This window comes from Rhinolophus sinicus, chromosome 8, assembly GCF_057876585.1.
Source record: "Rhinolophus sinicus isolate RSI-liver-muscle chromosome 8, RSI-T2T, whole genome shotgun sequence".
NCBI lineage: Eukaryota > Metazoa > Chordata > Mammalia > Chiroptera > Rhinolophidae > Rhinolophus > Rhinolophus sinicus.
Window position 1 is genome coordinate 50,362,454 of NC_142508.1, and position 18,350 is coordinate 50,380,803.

The window sequence follows — 18,350 nt, forward strand, 5'->3', positions numbered from 1 at the left end:
GAGTTGCTGATGTGCAGTTGGTCCCATGTTCCGTCCTCCTGCCCCCATCCCGGCTCACTGCCCCTGGTCCGCCCTCCTGCCAGGCGGGTGTTTGGTTGATTGTTGCTGTTTTGGATAAGAGATCCTGGGCTGTTTTTTAAAATTTATACCTAAGGAATTGTTGTCTGTATTCCTGAAACTTTTTTTAAAAAACAAGTACTTGTCACACACAGACATCGGGATTCGTGAGTTTGTCAGTACATTAATTCAGCATCTACTGTGTGCAGGGCAAGGTGTGAGAGGTCAACAGCCTCTCCTGGCACCACAGGGTATAAAGTGAATCAAGCTTTCCAGTGGTGCTAATGGGCAACCATTGCAAAATTGGAACTTTTTGCAAAGCTGTTGTCATCTGTTACCTTGTTTAAAATGATTGTTTCTGAAGTATTTCCAACATAAGGAAAAAATGAAGATATTAATTAGAACAGATAGCTGTGTGGTCATCATATTAAACAAATTAGTTTGACTTCAAAAAACAACCCAAATAACAGTTGCTCTTTATTTTATGTGCAGAATAGAATTATTTTGCTGAGAATCTGCAGTGTGAAATCTGAGGAAACAGTAGAACGTGGTGAAGTCTTTTAAAAACTCCAAGCCTCCTCATTCCTCAGTCCGTCTGTGCAAAGCCCTCCTCCCACAGAGGGTGCATTTGCCCGTGGGGCCAGTCAGAATGTTCACCTTGTTTCTTGGTCGTCCACAAGCAGACTTGTTCTGTTTCACAGCACCGTGCTTTGCACAGTGTTCGAGGGTGTGGGCCAGCCGACCAGCCTTACACACTGGTCCTGCTCTGCAGCCCCAGCCTGGGATTAGAGAATGCAATGTGCACGAGAAAAATCCCTTCAGAGGGAGGGGGAGCTGCTCACTCCCTCCGTGTTTTCTCCGTTTGAAAATCAGCTCTGGCTTTCCAATTTGAGTTGTTGGAATACATCGGTTATATTTTGGTGTAATTCTGACCTGAGGCCCCTTGGCATTGCCTGTGGCCGCCTGTAAAATTCCCACATCAGTTTACAGCATTCTATCTGTGACTTGGGCAGAGCTGCTGCTTTCCCCACACATGGGGCTCCCTTCTCAAAGCCCCTTCTGCGTTTTGAGTCCTTTGTCACTTAAGTCCCAGGAGCACTGAGCAGGGCAGGGCTGCAGTGCCTCCTGGGACACCTCAGCCATACATTCTCTTTGCTGCTGCCTGTGTTTATGGAGTGAAAGGATTTGCTTCTGGCGTCTTTCAGTTTCAGGACTTCTTGGCCCATCTTCCCACCCAGTCCAGGGTCTCTTCACTGCCCTTGCCAAGCTGTAAATACTTCACCCTGAGTGTTCACGTAGGTCTATAATTCATTGTTGAGTTTAAAATTACACTAGTAACCTAACAGAATTATTTGCAGGATTGTGATTTTATAAAGAATGTAGAGAAATATAGCATAACTTTCAGATCCAGGCAAAGTACTATGCTTCTATGGGCTAGCATTATTTCTGTTTTTAAATGCAATCTCACATATGCTTCCAGTCCTGTCATATGCATTTAAACTTCAGTTAAATAGAGAACTTAGTACAAATGGTGGAAAACGTACCTTTAATTTAAATCAGACTTGCTTATTAATATCACTGTCTTTTTGTTTGTGCGACTTCATTATAACCAGAGATTACATCTATTACAACGACGTGTATGCCTTTAACCTGGACACATTCACGTGGAGCAAGCTGTCCCCATCAGGGACCGGGCCCACACCCAGGTCGGGCTGCCAAATGTCCGTCACTCCCCAGGGCGGCATCGTCATCTATGGGGGCTACTCGAAACAGGTAAGACACGGCATATAGGAAAATACAGCAACTTCTGTCTGTCGCCTTTTCAGTGTCACCAATAACGAAAACTTCCGAGTAAGATTGCACATTAGTTTCATATAAAGGATTCTTTTTACTGAATTCGAAATGGACAGAGATGGTGTTAATTTGCTCCAGCCACAGCACGTTCTAACCCCTATGCCGTGACAATGCTGCAGTGTGAATAGTGTGTATGGGGACCTGGATTCCTAAGCCTGAGATGCTAACACTGCAGTATGTCCCACTGTAGAATATACCACGACTTGCTTCTCTTTCCTGCTGCCAGTCACCGTATCTTTTCTCACCTGCGAGCAGTGCCGATGTGCTGATGTGAATCCCAGCGCACATCTCTCGGTGTGCGTGCACTGGCGTCTCCTGCTGGCATCTTCTGCTGGAGCCTCACACGGCGTGTGTCCTCCAGACAGTGTGTCTTCCACACAGCCTGCCCCTCAAACCTCCCGTTGTATTTTTCGATGGATTTCAAAGAAAAGTACACAGACATCTGTACACTTCCCCCTAAATATGTGAACCTGCACGTCATTGAGTAGCGTTCAGTATTTAATTTTTCATGTAAAAATACCCACATTGACCTGCACACACTGAGTGGTCACTCGCTGGTCATGACAAATGCCTGCACCTGTGCACCCTGCAGCCCTGCCCTTCCCTCCCCACCCCCAGAGGCCAAGGCTGTTGGGTGTTACCCACCGTATATTCCCTTTGCCTGTTCTAGAACCTCGGATACACGCAGCCACACAATATGTGCTCATTAGAGGAAGCCTCCTTTCACTCAGCATGTTTTGAGATTCGTCCACGTTGCACGTTTCAGTTCACTGCTTCTTCCTGCTGAGCAGTGCTCATTACATAACACACCACAGTTGGTTCATTTTTTATTGGTAGACACCTGGGCTCTTTCCAGTTTCTGACTCTTCTGAATAAAAGCTGCTGTGAGCATCCTGTGCAAGTCATTCTGTGGCTGTACATTTTGCTGCCTCTCGGGTGGGTTCCTAGGAGTGGGCTTCATGGGCCACAGACGGGTGTAGCTCAGTTTGATAAGAAACCGTCACGCCTCTTCCCAGAGTGGTTGCACCAGAACCGCCCGAGAGCTGTGGTTGCTCCACACCCTTGCTAGCACTTGGTGTCACACAGTTTTATTTTCAGCCTTTCTAGTGGACGTGTGCCATCTCCTGTGGTTTTCATTCTCATTTCCTCTGGATGAAACAGACCCTCTGATTTGGTGGCTGAGTAGGTCACCTGTGGAGAGGGTGGGACAATTGAGACAGGGAGGTGTCCTGTGTCCTCCATCTTCCATACCCCACCCACCCCACTGAGCGGTCAGCCTTTGTCCTGGAAAGAGAAAAACAGTTGAGTTTTCTGCAGTTGTGAGCTGCTTGGCCTCAGCTAGACGTTTGACAGTCGGGGGGGCCCTGAGAAACATGCTGGCGGGGCCAAAACGGTGCAAAGTACCCAGACCCAGTGCTTTATCACAGCACATGCTTCATAGAGTAAAATACGATGCTAAACAGTGAAACCTTGTTAAGCTGATACCACTTTCAACAGAATAGGGCCTAATTCTCAACACCTACTTTTCTCCGGCCCACCACACAAATTAGGTGCATTAGGTGCATAAACTGAGTCCACTTACTCCAGGCCTGTGGCATTTGAAATGCAGTGAAAAGCTTGTCTGTTTAGATTCATGGGGGATTTATCAGAATTAGTGAAAAATCTGAGTTGTGGATGCTATGGAATGTTAAAAAGTGGTTAGTCTAAGTAGGTAATGGGCTGCAAGGAGTAACTGAGACAGCGGTCTGCTCAAATCCCGATTGGAGTGTCCTCTACAGGGAGGATCCTGGATGTCGGAAGGGGGAGCTGCTCCTCCCTGCCCGGCATCACTACAGGGGGGTTGCTGGGTGACCTACACAGTGAGCTGACAAGACACCTAGTGCATCGTCCAGTGAAAATGCCCTGGAACCATCTCATATCGGCCTGCAGCAGTAGGCACTTAAATCGTGAGGTGGGGGAAAGAACAGCCTCTTAGTGGTTTCCGTGTTTCACAAATGGTCCAACTGGGGACCTCAGCCATCCCTGTTCCTGGTTTTGGAAAATTATTGCCGTTGTAAGTCCAGGGGAACCAGAACAGAATTCTGATAGCTTTCTAAAACTGACCTCCCATTGACCACGATGCTGAGGGTGCTGGAAGCTGGTCAGCAATGTTGGCAGGTTCGAGAACGGAAGACAGCTTGCTGCTGTCTCCACTGCTCCAGACACGTGAGCCAGGAGGAGTTCATGGCATGTTTTAAAATACAGCAGTGCCCCCTTATGTCTGGGGGATACGTTCCAAGACCCTCAGTGGATGCCTGAAACTGTAGATAGTCCCAAACCCTAGATGTACTGTTTTTCCGTATACATACGTACCTGTGATAGATTTAATTTGTAAATTAGGCACAGTAAGAGATTAACAACAATAATAATCACATAGAACACTTGGGGTGGCCGGTTGGTTCAGTTGGTTAGAATGTGGTGCTAATAACGCCAGGGTTGCCTGTTCGATCCCCACATGGGCCACTGTGAGCTGCGCCCTCCTTTAAAAAAAAATTTTTTTTAAAAAAATAAAATAGAACACTTACAGCAAGCAGTATACTGTAATAAAAGTTACGTGAATGTTTTCTCTCTCTCTAGTAATTTTTATAATTTTCTGTCCAAAGCTATTCCTGAATCTGTGTTACCATCCGTTACTTGCAGTAAATGGCTTGGTATCACTCGTTTTAGGGGATCCCTCGCTGAAGTCTTCCTATGGGCCCAAGGCCTTCCTGGCACAACACACTGCCGTCAGTTGCAACACGTTTTCTGTTCATGTCTTCTCCACCCACACATTTAATCACTTCTCCATCTTAACTAAGCGCTTGCATGCACTGTGGCTGTCCCTTGCGTAGTTTGAGGTATGACAGCAAAAGTAGCACACATTTCTTTTTCCTTCATAATTTCACGGAGAGAACATTGCTTCTTACTGTAGACCTCAGCAGCCTCAGCATACAACATTTTTCTAATTAAGTCAGGAACTTTTACCTTTTCACTCAAGGAAGCACTTTATGGCTTCTCTCTGGCACGTCTGAATTACCAGCATCAATACTCTGCTCTCTCCAGAGGTCGTTATTAAGTAATGTGACAGTTATTTAAACACAGGCACCGAGATACTGCAACAGGTGACTCAGTAAATGGGCAGGTAGCATATACAGCCTGAATATACTGGACAAAGGAATGATTCACGTTCCAGCCTGATCGTGTGAGGTTTCATCACGCTGTTCATAATGACGGGCAATTTAAAACTTATAAATTGTCTGTTTTGGGTATTTTCCATTGAGTATCTTATGGTTGACCACAGGTAACTGAAACTGAGTAAAGTGGAGCCGTGGATAAGCAGGGACTGCTCTAGGTCATCGTCACCTGTCTGGGAGCATGTCTCAAGCGCACATGCAGTTTGGGGAGGTTTCTGTCAATCAGCTGTAAGGCGGAACCGCCTGGCTGGCCGGCTCCTCCTCTTGCTGTTGGTTGTGTTGCTGTTTCTCAGCTGTCAGGACAGCGGCTTCCTGTGTTTGCACAGCCCCTGGTTTGGATGTGTTGTGAGGCCGCTTTAATTGGCCCTGGAAAAGCAGGTAACTTGAAGATAACTTCTTCCTCTTGGGGTTTTTCATTTTGTTTGAGTCTTGACTAGGTTGCGGCTGCTTTCTCCAGAATTTCCCCCTGCCCTTTGGGGATAAACGCGGGAATGCCCCAGTGAGGGGGCACGAGAAGTAAGCGCCCTTCATAGTGCCGTCGGCGAGTCCGCTTCTCCGCAGTGCAGGGCCTTCGCTCACTCAGAGCTGTTGCTGCCTTTTCCAGGGATCATACTGCACTGAAAGCAGGCGTCTGGGGTGGGCTGGGGTGTCTGCTGTCATGACAGTTGAAATGAGTCCATCTCCGAGTCTAAGACTGAGGGAGGGGTAGCTGCTGATTTGAGGACACGGGTACAGAGCTCACATGAGGCCTGCAAGGACATGGCCCCCGGCTGGGCTGGGTGGGAGGGCAGATGGTGGTGTTCGCAGCCCCGTGCTGGGCCCGGTGCTGGGCTGTGGGGTCTCAGGCAGACTTTAAATAATTTCGGAGACAGTGAGTTGTTTTTCAACTTAATGTGGTAACACTTGGTATACAGCTCTCTCTCAGATGTCCTTGGATTCCGTCAGTACGGTATTAGATAGAAATTCACAAGGGGAAGAATAAATTCTGCTCTGTGGAGCGCACACTCGGGTTACTCGAGTGTGGCACTAGCGTCGGGCTCCGGAGCTGCGTAAAGGGGGTGCCTCGTCCATAGAGAAACGCCGGACCCTTTTCAGAGCTTTGACTCCCTAGACAGAAGTTTGACATCTCCCCAAATCCATGCAAATTCTGTTTCCTTTTCTTGTACAATCGAATCCAGTGAAAAGACTAACGGGGTGAATTTAAAGCCAGTATGATAGACATTAATAGAAAGAATCTGTCGCACAGGTGATCCAAAATAAAAGAATAGCACAAGGCAGCCTTTTTTTCCCTTTGAGGACAAGGCGATTGGATTTTTGGGGCAAGTCACACTTCCAGAAAAGAAGCTGCTATGAAGGAGGAGTTAGGAAGCTCTTGGGGGTCCAGACCCGTTAACTACTCAGCTACTCAGCTCCCGTCGGGAGGGCGTGGCGTCCTTGCTCCCCAGCCAGCGCTCTCCCTGGCTGGTCACTCTGCGAAAGCTGCGGCCCTGGGTGAGCGAGTAGCCCTTCTTAGGAGGGCTTCAGGCTCACGAAGCCTGAAAGGGGACGTAGTTAAATGTTATGGCATAAAAGATCCCTCCCGTAGCCTGTTGGTTGTAAGAAGTCACTGCTATCAGAAAAACAGCACAGTTAACGTCGGCAGGTGCAGTGATGACAAGGAGGCTGGGAGAGAGGTTGGCTGAAGCGCAGCTGTGATCTGAGTTTCTAATGACAAATAGAGATGTCACTGAATTCCTTTACTGTCCCCTCAGCAGGCAAGGCCTCTTGGCGTGAATTTAGTTCCTGAGAATGTTGGGTCTTTTGGTCTAGATGGGGGGGCGGCAGGGAAGTGGTAATCGCTTCCTCTGTGTGAATCTGCTAGGAAATGAGAAGACCATCTAGTCTTATTAACCTGTAATATACAGAAATTGCAGTTGCGTTGTGCAGATGTTTCTAGAAGGAAAACCAGAGGCACGCACCAGTTTTCATTTCCTGAGATTTGCAGCTGCTCCACACACATGACTGATGTTGAAGCCCCTTGGTTTTAGGACACTCGGGTCACATGTCCAGTCTACGGACACTTGGATTGTTTGTTTTGTTTTCCAAAAAGAGAAGAGCTTTTTTCCCTCCTTACGGTAAACACAGTACATACTCATGAGTTAACAGGAGAAAGGATCGTGCACATACATTTCCTGGCTGTCGGCTGAGCCGGCCTAGAAGCAGCAGCACCAGCAGCAGTGAGTGTCCTGGGGGCCAGATCTTGGTTTCTAACACCACCTCCAGCAAAAGGAACCAGGGCTCCTTGGAGAAATGGCCAATTCCAGGACTGGGGCAAGAGATATGCAGGATGAGTCTGGAGCATCTTGTAGCGCCAGGCCCTCAGGAAGCGTTTATAAGAAACCACACTGATGGACTGTGTCGAAGGGACACAGGAGCCAACTGAAAGTTACTAGTGGCCAAAGCTGGAGCCATTTGAAAAACAAAGTGAAATGGTGTTGGATTATAGCCCACAGTGTAACATAAATGATCATGTGTCCACACACTGATAAATCAAATGATTCAATGGCTAAATCGGGGAGAAGAGACAAATCACCTATGCAGGATTCCACGGGAATTGTGTCCGTAAGGGCACGCACCCTCCCAGAGGTGGAGCGTGACTCCCTTCTCTGGAAGTCGGGGCTTCACAATGGTGTCCTCCTGACGAGGACAGTGGAAAGTTGGCGGGGGAAGGGCTGACATACACACTTCAGCAAAGTGATGAAGGTCGACACCAGCAGTGCTAAGTCATGGTGACGGCACGCACCCCTGCCATGGTGTGATGGGGAGGGTGCTTTATCTCTGGGATTCTCCACCCGAAAACCTACAGTCCTGTGTCCAATCATGAGGAAAACATCAGACAAATCCCAATAGAGGGACATTCTACAACACATCTGACCAGCACTCCTCAAAACTGTCAAGATCATCAAAAACAAGGAGAGTCTAAAAAACTGTCATGGCCCAGAGGAGCCTAAGGACTCATGATGACTAAATGTAACATGGTGTCCTGGGACAGAAAAGGACATTAGGGGGAAACTAAGGAGGTCGGAATAAAACGTGGCCTTCAGTTAATATTAATTTGTCAGTATGGGTTTATTAACTGCTGCAAAAGTGCCACACACGTGAGATGTTAACTGTAGGGGGAAACTGGGTTCGGGGTATATGGGGACCCTCGGTACTACCTTCTGAATTTTTCTGTAAATGTAAAACTATTTCGAAATTGAAAGTTCATGAAAAATAGGGAATTTAATGGACAAATGCAAAGAAGTTAAAATCTGCTGAAACCCTTCCACCCAGGAAAATATTTTTCCTTCTAGCTTTCCAGATACTTTTAGTGTTTGGGTAATAGCTGTGGCATGAGGCATGGCAGACGTTGCTGTGGAGAATGGGGTGTCTGGTCTGGCTGGGTAACGATTCAGGTTTGAAGCTGAACACTTGGGGTTCAGGCACCTGGGCTGGTTGTTTTAGGAGCTCAGTAAATGTTTACATGGATAGTGGCCGGCTTCTGCTTGGAGCATTAATTTGATCCTTGCAGTGACTCCTGAGTCACAGGATAGGAAACGTGATGGGAACTGAGGATGCACAGGAACTGAAAATGAAGGATGGCACAGCGTGATTGTCATGAGTGGTCCCCGTGGTGGTCTCCGGTAGAGCCCCATCCACCCAAAATAGGACTGCTGCAGGGCCGGAGAAAGCTCTCAGTGAGAGAGCACTGAGTGTTCCTAGCATGACTGTGGTGGTTAGAATGGCGGGTTTTTAAAATTGTAAATCTATTCTTAGTGAGTTAGACCAAACCTTTTGTTATATCTGTTCAGATGAGGTCAGCATTCAGCCTGTCGTATGTCAGCTTTTCTCTGGGACTGGTCTACAGGACAGGGCTCCCCCCCCCACGAGAAATGAGAGCAGGAGCTTGAGGGGCTGCTCCTGGCTGTCGTTACGTGGCGTCCAGCGAATCTCAACACAACTCGCCTTTTCTTTCTGCAGAGAGTCAAAAAAGATGTGGACAAAGGCACCCAGCATGCAGATATGTTCCTGCTGAAGTTCGAAGAAGGAAGAGAAGGTACTTGTGCTGTGAGAGAGGACGGGCCTGTGGGTGGTCTGTGTGCGGCTGCGAAAGCAGGGCAGGAAACAAGCCCAGCCTCCCCTGTGGATGTGGGGTCGGTGGTCAGCCCCCTGCCTGCTGCCTGGAGCTGTGGGCTAGCCCACCGTGCCCCAAGCAGGCCAGGCCAGACACTACCGTCAGCAGCCCTGAGTGTCAGCCTGTGTGAGCAGCGGAAGTAGCTGAGTGTTCGTGCCCTGGGGAATTCAGGACGGACTGGCTTGAAAGCACATGTCCATCCATGAACTACCCCCTTTGTAGAGAGCAGGAGCCACAGCTTTCTGGTCATTTCTCTCACTTGTTCTTGCTCAAGAGCAAGTGACTGATGTTAAGATACAGACTTCTGGAATGCTTACTGTGGGGCTGCCATCCCCAGCGTTCACTTTGTAAAGCTCCCTCACAAAAAGCAAGGTTGCGCTTCCTTTGCGTGACGCCCGTCTTGCGATGAGAAGACAGGAGTAGACCTCGGGGTCGGTCCCATCTGGGTCAGCTTGGCGACCTCCATCAAGTGTTTTCACCTCCCGGTGAGATCTGTCTTCTGCAAAATGAGGGACGGTTGTGCAAAATCCCTTTATCTTGTTCCCGCACTAACATTCTTTAAGCCAGGCATCTCTCAGGTGCCAGCCATACTGCATTGCATTGCGTGACCGGTGAGGAAGCGCTTCTGCGTTTCCAAGTGGAAACTCAGCTTTAGAGCCGTGAAAGAACTTGTCCCTTTTACACATCAGTGGGCTTGAACTTGAAATCTGGACCACGTTCCAGGCAGGAGGACCCCGCGCCTGTGTGCTGTGCCCTGCGTTGTGGCCATCAGGCCTTCGACCCCGCCCCCACCCCCCACCCCCCAGTAGGAAGGACATGAGGCGTTGTGAGCTGGTGCACGCTTGTGTGCACGTGTCGTACAAGTGTGTCTTATCTGGCTACGTGCAGGGCACGCTGACGGCTATTCTTTCCTGTTTCCTTAAAACATTAAAATGCTGATGGTAGCGGACTGGCCTCATGGCCCCCAGGGTGCGGCCTGGAGGTGCACCTGCACTGTGTGCCTGTGGGCAGCATGTGGGCAGGACACAGCAGCATGTTGGCCCCTTGCTGCTGCTGCTGCTGCTAAGCTTTTTTAATGACCATTAAGGGAAAAAAATCTGGGTTCTTTTTTCTAAATGTGGTGGGAAACTTTCCCCCGTATTTACGCTGGGTTACATTTTGAGGGTGAGCACAGAAGTTAGGCACAAGCCAGAGAGGGAAGGACAGAAAGTGGTGTGGCCAGCAGGAGAGCCTGTGGCATGCAGCCTGACGGCACAGCCTGTGCATTAAGAAGGGACGACGGAGCGGGGCTCCTCACGGGGGCCAGGGCGCAGCGTGGGCTTCTCCCAGCACTGGGAGTGCCCACCTCCACGCCTCGTCTCATCCCTGCCTCCGTGCACAGCTGGGACGTGGTCCTAGGATGCGGCGTTTGGAGGGTTTGTGAAGAAAGGTAGTCCAGTGCAAACAACGTTAAGGACAGGACGAAGGGGGGGGGGGGGTTGAATCGTGTTCTGTTTTTCTGTAGAGGGAGTCAAATGAGTGAACTTGGTATTCTTTCACCTACAGTCTTGCATTTTTCATCTGTCCTAGTCACTGAGGGGAATTGGCACACTGGTGCCCTTGGCTGGCTCTTGGTACCCTTCTTACGCTAGCTTCTGCTCTCCCGTGACAGGCAAATGGGTGTGGACTCGGATTAACCCTTCGGGTGCTAAGCCCACTCCCAGGTCTGGCTTCTCAGTGGCCATGGCCCCCAATCATCAGACGCTGCTCTTCGGGGGGGTCTGTGATGAGGAAGAGGAGGAGAGCCTGGAGGGTGACTTCCTCAATGACCTGCATTTCTACGACAGCGCCAAGAACCGCTGGTTTGCAGGACAGCTGAAGGTAGACTTGGGCTCTGATGGGGTCGGCACGATAGGTTGTGCGCCAGACACGCAGCCTGACGCAGGGCACCGGGCTCGCACCTTTGTCGTGGCAGCGGTTCTGCCTTCCAGGCCAGGTGTTGAGACACCCTGGCTCCCAGGTCCCTCTGCCTCTGAGCTGTCACTGCAAGCAGGGACTCGGTTACCTCCGTCCCTGCTGTGGCACCAGCCCCAGAGAGGCACACAGAGGGTGCCGTCCCAACAGGGGGACCTGAGGGGCTTCGGGGCTCAGTGAGCTGATGAGGGCAGGTCAGTGGCCTCAGAAACGGCCCGAGGCTGAGGGAGGGTGGCCGCTCTTTGTGGCAGAGGCTCAGCTCTGAGCGAAGGGCCTTGGTGCCTCTGCTAGGAGTCGGGTGAGCGAGAGGGTTCGTTTCTAGGCTTGCCACCCTTTTCCACCTTCTCTGAGGGGTGACAGTGGGCAGAGGCTGTGGTCTCTGAGGGGCCGCCCTGGCAGGTGGATGAGGGGAGTGGCCCACCAGCTGTTCGCCCAGCGCCTGGGGTGGGTGGCGCTCCCCGTGCACGCTGGACCATCCAGGCCGCCCCTGTGCAGCGCCTTGTGCGTGCTGCTGACGTGCGCTGCCAACGTGCGCTGCCCTGTTTTTGTCCATAGGGACCCAAGTCAGAGAAGAGGAGGCGCAGGCGGGGCATGAAAGTGGAGCCCGAGGGTGCCAACAAGCCGGAGTCTGAGGGGGTCAGCGCCCAGGCACCCCTGGAGGTGGTTAGAGAGGTGGTCGCAGAGGATGGGACTGTGGTCACCATTAAGCAGCTGCTCACTGCCCCAGGCCCGGCTGGACAGCCACAGTCAGATGAGGATGACAGCCCCGAGGAAGCGGGTGGCCCCATGGTGGAGCCGTGCCCCCGCTCCAACGCCATGCTGGCCGTGAAGCACGGCCGCCTCTACCTCTATGGGGGCATGTTTGAGGCCGGCGACCGCCAGGTCACCCTCAGCGACTTGTACTGCCTCGATCTGCATAAGATGGAGGAGTGGACGGCTTTGGTGGAGGCCGATCCAGGTGAGCTGCGCTGGGTAAGCCCCTCCTCAGGTTGGGGCGAGGGTCCTGAAAGCATCTTCCTCGCGTCTGTCCCCAAGTGCCACCCAGGTGTACCCTGTGTTGATGGGCTGGCTGCGTGTGTGCTCTCGCCTCTGGCCATTGGCAGGAGGGGACGCCCCGTCATGGGGAGGAGGCACCTGTGTGCACACCTGTCCTGCTCCGGGGACTCAGGGCAGCGAGGCTGCTTGCCTCACAGGTCACGGGCTCACCCTTGGCACCACTCGTGTGAGCCTCGGACCTAACCGGGAGTTGTCTGGAGGCGCATAGTTGCAAAGCAGATTTTACCTATGAGAGCGTCCCATGTCTCAGCCTGCAATGTGCACAGGAGCAGACCGGGCAGCCCCTCCAGCCTGCGACCTGACCCTCTGGGTCCCGTTTGCTCTCCGATCCAAGCTGCTGTGTTCCTTCACTCCTCACTTGCACATTGTACCACTGGCTGCCACTAAGTCACTGCTCATTTCTGTAACATCGGAGACTAAAAATAAAGTTAAAATCCACACATTTTAGGAAAAGTACAAAGCGGCGGCTGTGAGATTTGTCCCTGTCTTCTAGTGAAGTGAGGTCACAGCTGGGCAGTAGGAGAAAACTCTGAGATGGGCTTTCTGGTTTCACCGATCTCCCGCTCGCCATCCCTGCCAAGACCCAGGGGAAACCATGCGTTTTCCTTGGGCATCCAGCCGTGTTGGAGTCAGGGGACTCGCTTTCATGGCGCATTTCTTTAGTGAGAAGGTGGGGTTCTCAGGAGCGCCAGCTCTCGGTCCCCCTGGCTCTGGGCACACTGACCTATGGATGTTCATTTTGCTCTAAAGAAGCTCAGGAGTGGCTGGAAGAGAGCGACTCAGAGGCCAGCAGTGCAGGCGAGGGCGCTGAGGGCGGAGAGGAGGACGAGGAGGACGAGGAGGACGAGGAGGACGGAGGTGAGTGTCCGAAAGCTTTGCTTTGCAGACGTGCTCTGGAGGCAGACTCAAGTTTTGTTGTGTGTTTGTTTGTTTTAAATACCTGTGTCTGGAGTGTGTTGGAGCAGCTTGCTATCTGAGCAGTGTCGTGGTTTCTCTGGCAAAGGGAAGAAGGGCCTCTCGGGGTTGTGTCTGGAGACGTGGGTGCTCACACGTTCACTCGTCAGACCATGAGCGGGCGGCCTCCTGCACTGCCTGCCTCGGCCCTCCTTCCTCTGCTGAGTGTGTTTCTTCTCTTCCTCCTCCCCACACAAGAGCCACCGCACCCCTTGGTGATGCCCGGAGAGCAGTTTGCAGACTACCTGCCCAGGACTGAGCAGCACTGGGTAAGGCTTGCCCAGGAGGGCGCTGGGCCTGACGCAAAGGAGAAGAAAGTGCTGAAGGTGGCCCAGGCCATGGCGAAAGCTTTCTTTGAGGACTCGGCATGAGCCGCCAGGCTGGCAGGAGGCACACTGAGTGAGGTGGTCTTCCTTCAGCGTCACTGGTGTGGTTTAAAATAAACCGGACTCGGAACGAGGCCACGGCAAAGGTTGTCTTTGTGGTCCTGCCTGCGCCACGGTCCAAGTGGGGCCTCTTTCCCTGGGCAGGGCCAGGCTGAGGGCAAGGCGACCTACATAGCAGGCAGCACTTTGAACAGCAAATGCCCACAGGAAGCACGTTTGTGTTCTGATAAAATCGGACCATTTCTGCTCTTGGGGGCGGGGGGTGGGGGGAGTTCCTTCTGCAAAACTCGGAGACACGTGTTCTGATTGACCGAACGCACGTCATTAACCTTGGAGATCGTCCCTGATTTTTAAAAATTAACAGGAGCAGCCTGTACACGCTTCCCTATTGTCTGTAAAATAAAAGTCGCTGTTGGCTGGGCAGTTCTGTTCCTTCTCTGCTCGTGGCTTTGCTCGGAGTTCGCTTGTGATCAAGTGGCCGCAAGGCCTCAGGCTGCTCCTCTCGCCTTGCTGGGGAGGAAGCAGTGGCGCCATCCATTGCTCCTTTCTTCTGGGGCTCAAGATTGTCAGTTGCATAGTGACAGGGAGGAAGAAGTCTGAGGGCAGGGACGCCACCATCCCCATGTGGCATCTCTGTCCAGCGCCTGGTGTGGGAGCAGGTTCTGTCACAGTGGCAGTCAGTGTGTTAACACACTGGCTGGTGCCTGCTCCAAGGTAAATGGCAGGTGACCACTTTTCATTTATATACTTGGGGTCAAAAGTTGGGCTTGGAATTTACACCTGGCACATTCTTTCATCTTAAATATCTTCAACAATGCGAATGTAGTTTTCAGTAATGGGGCCACCATCCCCTTCACTGCCTGGAACGCACCATCCCTTTCATTATCTGGAAGTTAAAAAAAAAAGTGGGAATGCCTGCCTCCGGCAGTGCAGGGCCTGGGCCTGGGAAGGCTTCAGTGCAGGCACAGAGGCCAACATTCCCCAGCAGCAGCCCCTCGCTTCACCTTGCCTCTGTCTTCTCATGGCGCTCGGCCCGCACCAGCTTCGATGGGTGTCACCTTGCTCTGTAATGGGATCCAGAGGGGAAATGGGCTCTCGAAGGCTAATCAGAAATAGGAAGCCCTCCCCTTGTAGTAACCTGCCCACCGTATCTGCCTGTTGGAGCCTCCCTCTGGGTGCGGTGCCTGGCAGTGCCCACGGGAGCCCTGGTCATCGGGGAGAGGCCAGGCGGGTGTTAGGCAGCACATGACCTGGCTGGTTAGCACGGCCGTGCCAGGTAGACGGGTGAGGCGCTCTGGTGTTAGCCTCGTAACTCGTGGCGCTTCCCTCGGGTGCCAGGGCAGTCTGGGGTTTTTTCTGACATTCTGGGTGGAGCTGGAAGCTCCTCGGGCAGGGGTGAAAAGCCAGGGTGAATGCCACAGCTGGCCGGCGGGAACCGCACAGAGGTCCCCCAAGGCCTTTTGTCCGCTTCTGGGATATAAGCACGCCAGGCTCGATCGTGCAGCTGCTAAGGCTTTCCAGCGGCTTTGGGGGAAATAACTGGAAGATCTTGTTGGCTCCAATGTAGTTGTCTGTTATCGAGGCCATTTACTTACGGAGGAGCCTATAACGGTAATGAGATTTGAAGAAAGAAGATACTTTTAATCAACCAAGTTGAAAGAGAGCGCCCCTGAAGAAGAAACTTCTTGTATAAACAAGTATCCATTTTGTTGTCATGTCCATGGGGCTGTTGCTAAGGATGCAGTTTGAGGAAAGAGGCCAGTCAGAGCCCACGGGGATTAAATAACTGAGCTTCCAGGAGAGGAGCTTCTCTGCTGCCTAAGTGCTGTGATCAACACACCAGTAACAGTGCACTTTGCTTGTGCGGCAGCTGGGGAGGGAGAAATGCGACACAGGACCACATGGTCCCCCGGGAGCAGTGGCCAACGCCCTGCCACCCTTCTGTCTGTTGGTGACTGGTTTGCTGAACTGAATGCTCTTGATGCCCCGACAGCCACCGCGGCCATGAATGGCCAGTACAAAGCCCCGGGCCCTCCATCCCCTGCATGGCTGGAGCCGGGACAGCTGGGAAAGGGCTGCGTTCCGGTCAGCGAGGGGCCCTGTGATGGTGCACCCCATCTTGATGCTCCTCAGTTTGCTGGTAGTCATTGGTAAGCACCCCACCTAATACCCACCTGCTTGGTGGGTTCTACCCCTTTCTCTGACTGCTGCCCGTCAACTGACCACATTAGCCCTGCAGACACCTCACCAGAGCTCCTGGGAAGGTTCCATGCGGCTTTGAGTGTGACAAGTTCTCTGTTGTCCCCACTTGCAGGAGTGGCTGAGCTGCTGTCTGGGTCAGGCTGCCCTTAGGAATTCGAGGAGGTTGGCCCAAGGCAGTGACTTCCTTGGGATGGAGTTGACTTGAGTAAGAATCAAGGGAACTACCAGTTAAGCTTGGATGTGTTAATTCAAAGTGTTGTTGTTATAAGATGTGACTGTGGTGCTTATTGCAAGTTGACATCTGATTTTTTTACTATGTTGGTGCAAGGAAGTCAGTGGCTAGGTGACAACACAAGTACATGGAGGGACCAGGTACTGGAGGGCCTGACGGTGAAAGTCAGCCTCTTCAGGGTCGTCCCACTTGGGGTAAGAGGGAGCCCTCACGAAGCTGCCCCGCGCGAGGTGAGCTGGCTCGGGAAAGCTCCTTAGAAATTCACACTTAGAAGCCCCCCAAGTGTTTTGCAGTGAGAAAGTGACAACGTGTTGATTGTGTGAGAGGACATGGCAGCGAGGGGACGATTGTTCCCTAGCGTGAAGGAGAAGTGATCAGCTCTAGCTCTAGTGAGCCTGAACTCCATCCGCCATCTATTGCTCAGTCCCACGTTCACTGAAGGAACGTTCTAGTAACTACTGTTTTCCCAGGTGTTTTAAATCAGGAAGCAAGCTGTGTGTGGTGGCTTCTCAGGAGAGATCAGTCTCATCTTCCTGGCCCTGATGCTCCTGAATGTATCATAGTCATGGTGTCTGTTTTGCAAGAGAGCAAGTCCAGGCCGGGCCTGACCACCAGGGGGTCTGACCATGGTGTCGGCGGGAAGCTGAGGCACGGACCGGAATAGCTGGGAGTCACAGATGTTGGGACCAAGATGACCCGGGCTCCCCGAGCCCAGCTCAAGCCAGTTGTTTCTCTTAGTCCAGTCCTAATAGTCCCTCCACTGGATGTCAGCCATCGGGGGCTAAGGAGCCACCATGGAAGCTGTCACCGAAGATGGGCACTTTGAGCACAGGAGCCTTGTGCGGGGAGGGGACCGTGGGCCTCAGTGTAGGGAAGTAGGTGTCAGCCTTGGAGCTGGGCCTGGAGAGATCCCAGTGAGTCAGGGAAGGATTCTGAGCAGAGCAATTCTAATGGGAAAGATAGATACTTAGTAACTGTCCCATGAAAAACAGATGTGGAAGTTTAAGAAAATTAAAATAGGTTTGGAAGAACAACACTGAGGTCCTTGGGGCAGTTGGCTGGCTGAGGGAAGAGCCCTGGGCGGGGGCGGGGGGCCTGAAACCTTAGGCTCTCAGTTTTCGGTGAGGAATCTGGGCCCCAGATGGTGGATGAGGGGACATTCTAATCACACAGGAAATGCTGGCACGGAAAGGTGGGGGGCACGTTTCAGATTCGTGCCCCCGGAGCTTTCCTGCTCAGAAAATTATAAAGTCCTCCAAAGATGACAGAGGAACACTGTTGGAAAATGTAAGCTCGGTTCCGTAAGTTGCAGTGATGGATCCATCCTGAAATTTTGTCAACAGAAGGAGCTTGCAGGAAAGACCCTGCTTCATAATGAGATGATGCGAGTTTCACATGACGCTGATGGTGACTTGAAGGAGCACATTTTGTCTTTAATCTCAACAGTGTCCCTTGCTTCTTAGATGGTGAAATGTACAGTAATGGTACGATTTAAACAGTTACATTCATTAAAGAAAATTATTTTATTTTCATTTTGTAAGTTACCAAGCTATTTTTCCAGCTAAAAGAAAAAAAAAAAGGCCGAGGTAATGTTTGTAGCTGCTCCATCGATACGAAAAGTGAGAACATAGTGAACATTCCCTGTTGTCAATGCACAAAGTGATTGCACAGTATCAGCAAACAGTTTACATGCACCAGGAAGAAAAGGGACAAAAGAAAATGCAGATTGAGACCCATTTGTGTCAGAGTTCATTCACATAAAGGCCTCTCCGTCCGGGTTAGTGGTTTCATGTCTAGAGTGAAGCCGAGTTTCACACGCTGCTCACCTGAACGTGAGGGTGTGTGGGTTTTATGTCATTCACGCTACACCGGATGGCGTTTCTTTGGAAAAGGTGCACGGTGCCAAGAAGCAGGTCCCGCGGGAGAATATTGTCAGGTTTAGCTCAGTGTTGGGGAGGCACCTGCAGATCAGCTGTCAGGGGCACAGTGTGCGTGAGGGCCGAGTGGGGTGGGGGTGGGGGCTGCAGGCGGCCGTGGGCAGGCTCACTCAGAGGCCCAGAGGGAGGAGCTCGGGTCCTGTCATTCATGGAAGGTCAGTGGTGCATAGTGTGTCTGCCCCGTTGGAACTGAGAACCTTTACCGAGAAGAACTGTGGGCTGTGGAAGCGCTCTTGTGATGAGTGCTCTGATGTTGAGGGACTAGAACGTCTCACAGCTGCCTTGGGTATGTAGAGTGCTGACCTCTAAGGAAGCAGCTCTGGTGTCCGTCTGACCTTCCTAGCGGGTGTGTGT

General features: G+C 51.7%; 1 protein-coding gene across 1 annotated transcript in view; it reads left to right on the forward strand.

Moving 5' to 3' along the window:
* The window catches only part of KLHDC4 (kelch domain containing 4), a 41,250-nt gene extending 27,202 nt beyond the window's left edge, over window positions 1-14,048 (forward strand). The window contains exons 7-12 of the mRNA XM_019742724.3: window positions 1,671-1,830; window positions 9,123-9,198; window positions 10,928-11,136; window positions 11,785-12,187; window positions 13,036-13,143; window positions 13,438-14,048. Of these exons, the coding sequence (XP_019598283.3) occupies window positions 1,671-1,830; window positions 9,123-9,198; window positions 10,928-11,136; window positions 11,785-12,187; window positions 13,036-13,143; window positions 13,438-13,610 (1,129 nt within the window). The 3' untranslated portion in view covers window positions 13,611-14,048. The remainder of the gene's footprint in view (window positions 1-1,670; window positions 1,831-9,122; window positions 9,199-10,927; window positions 11,137-11,784; window positions 12,188-13,035; window positions 13,144-13,437) is intronic.
* Window positions 14,049-18,350: the final 4,302 nt, after the last annotated feature.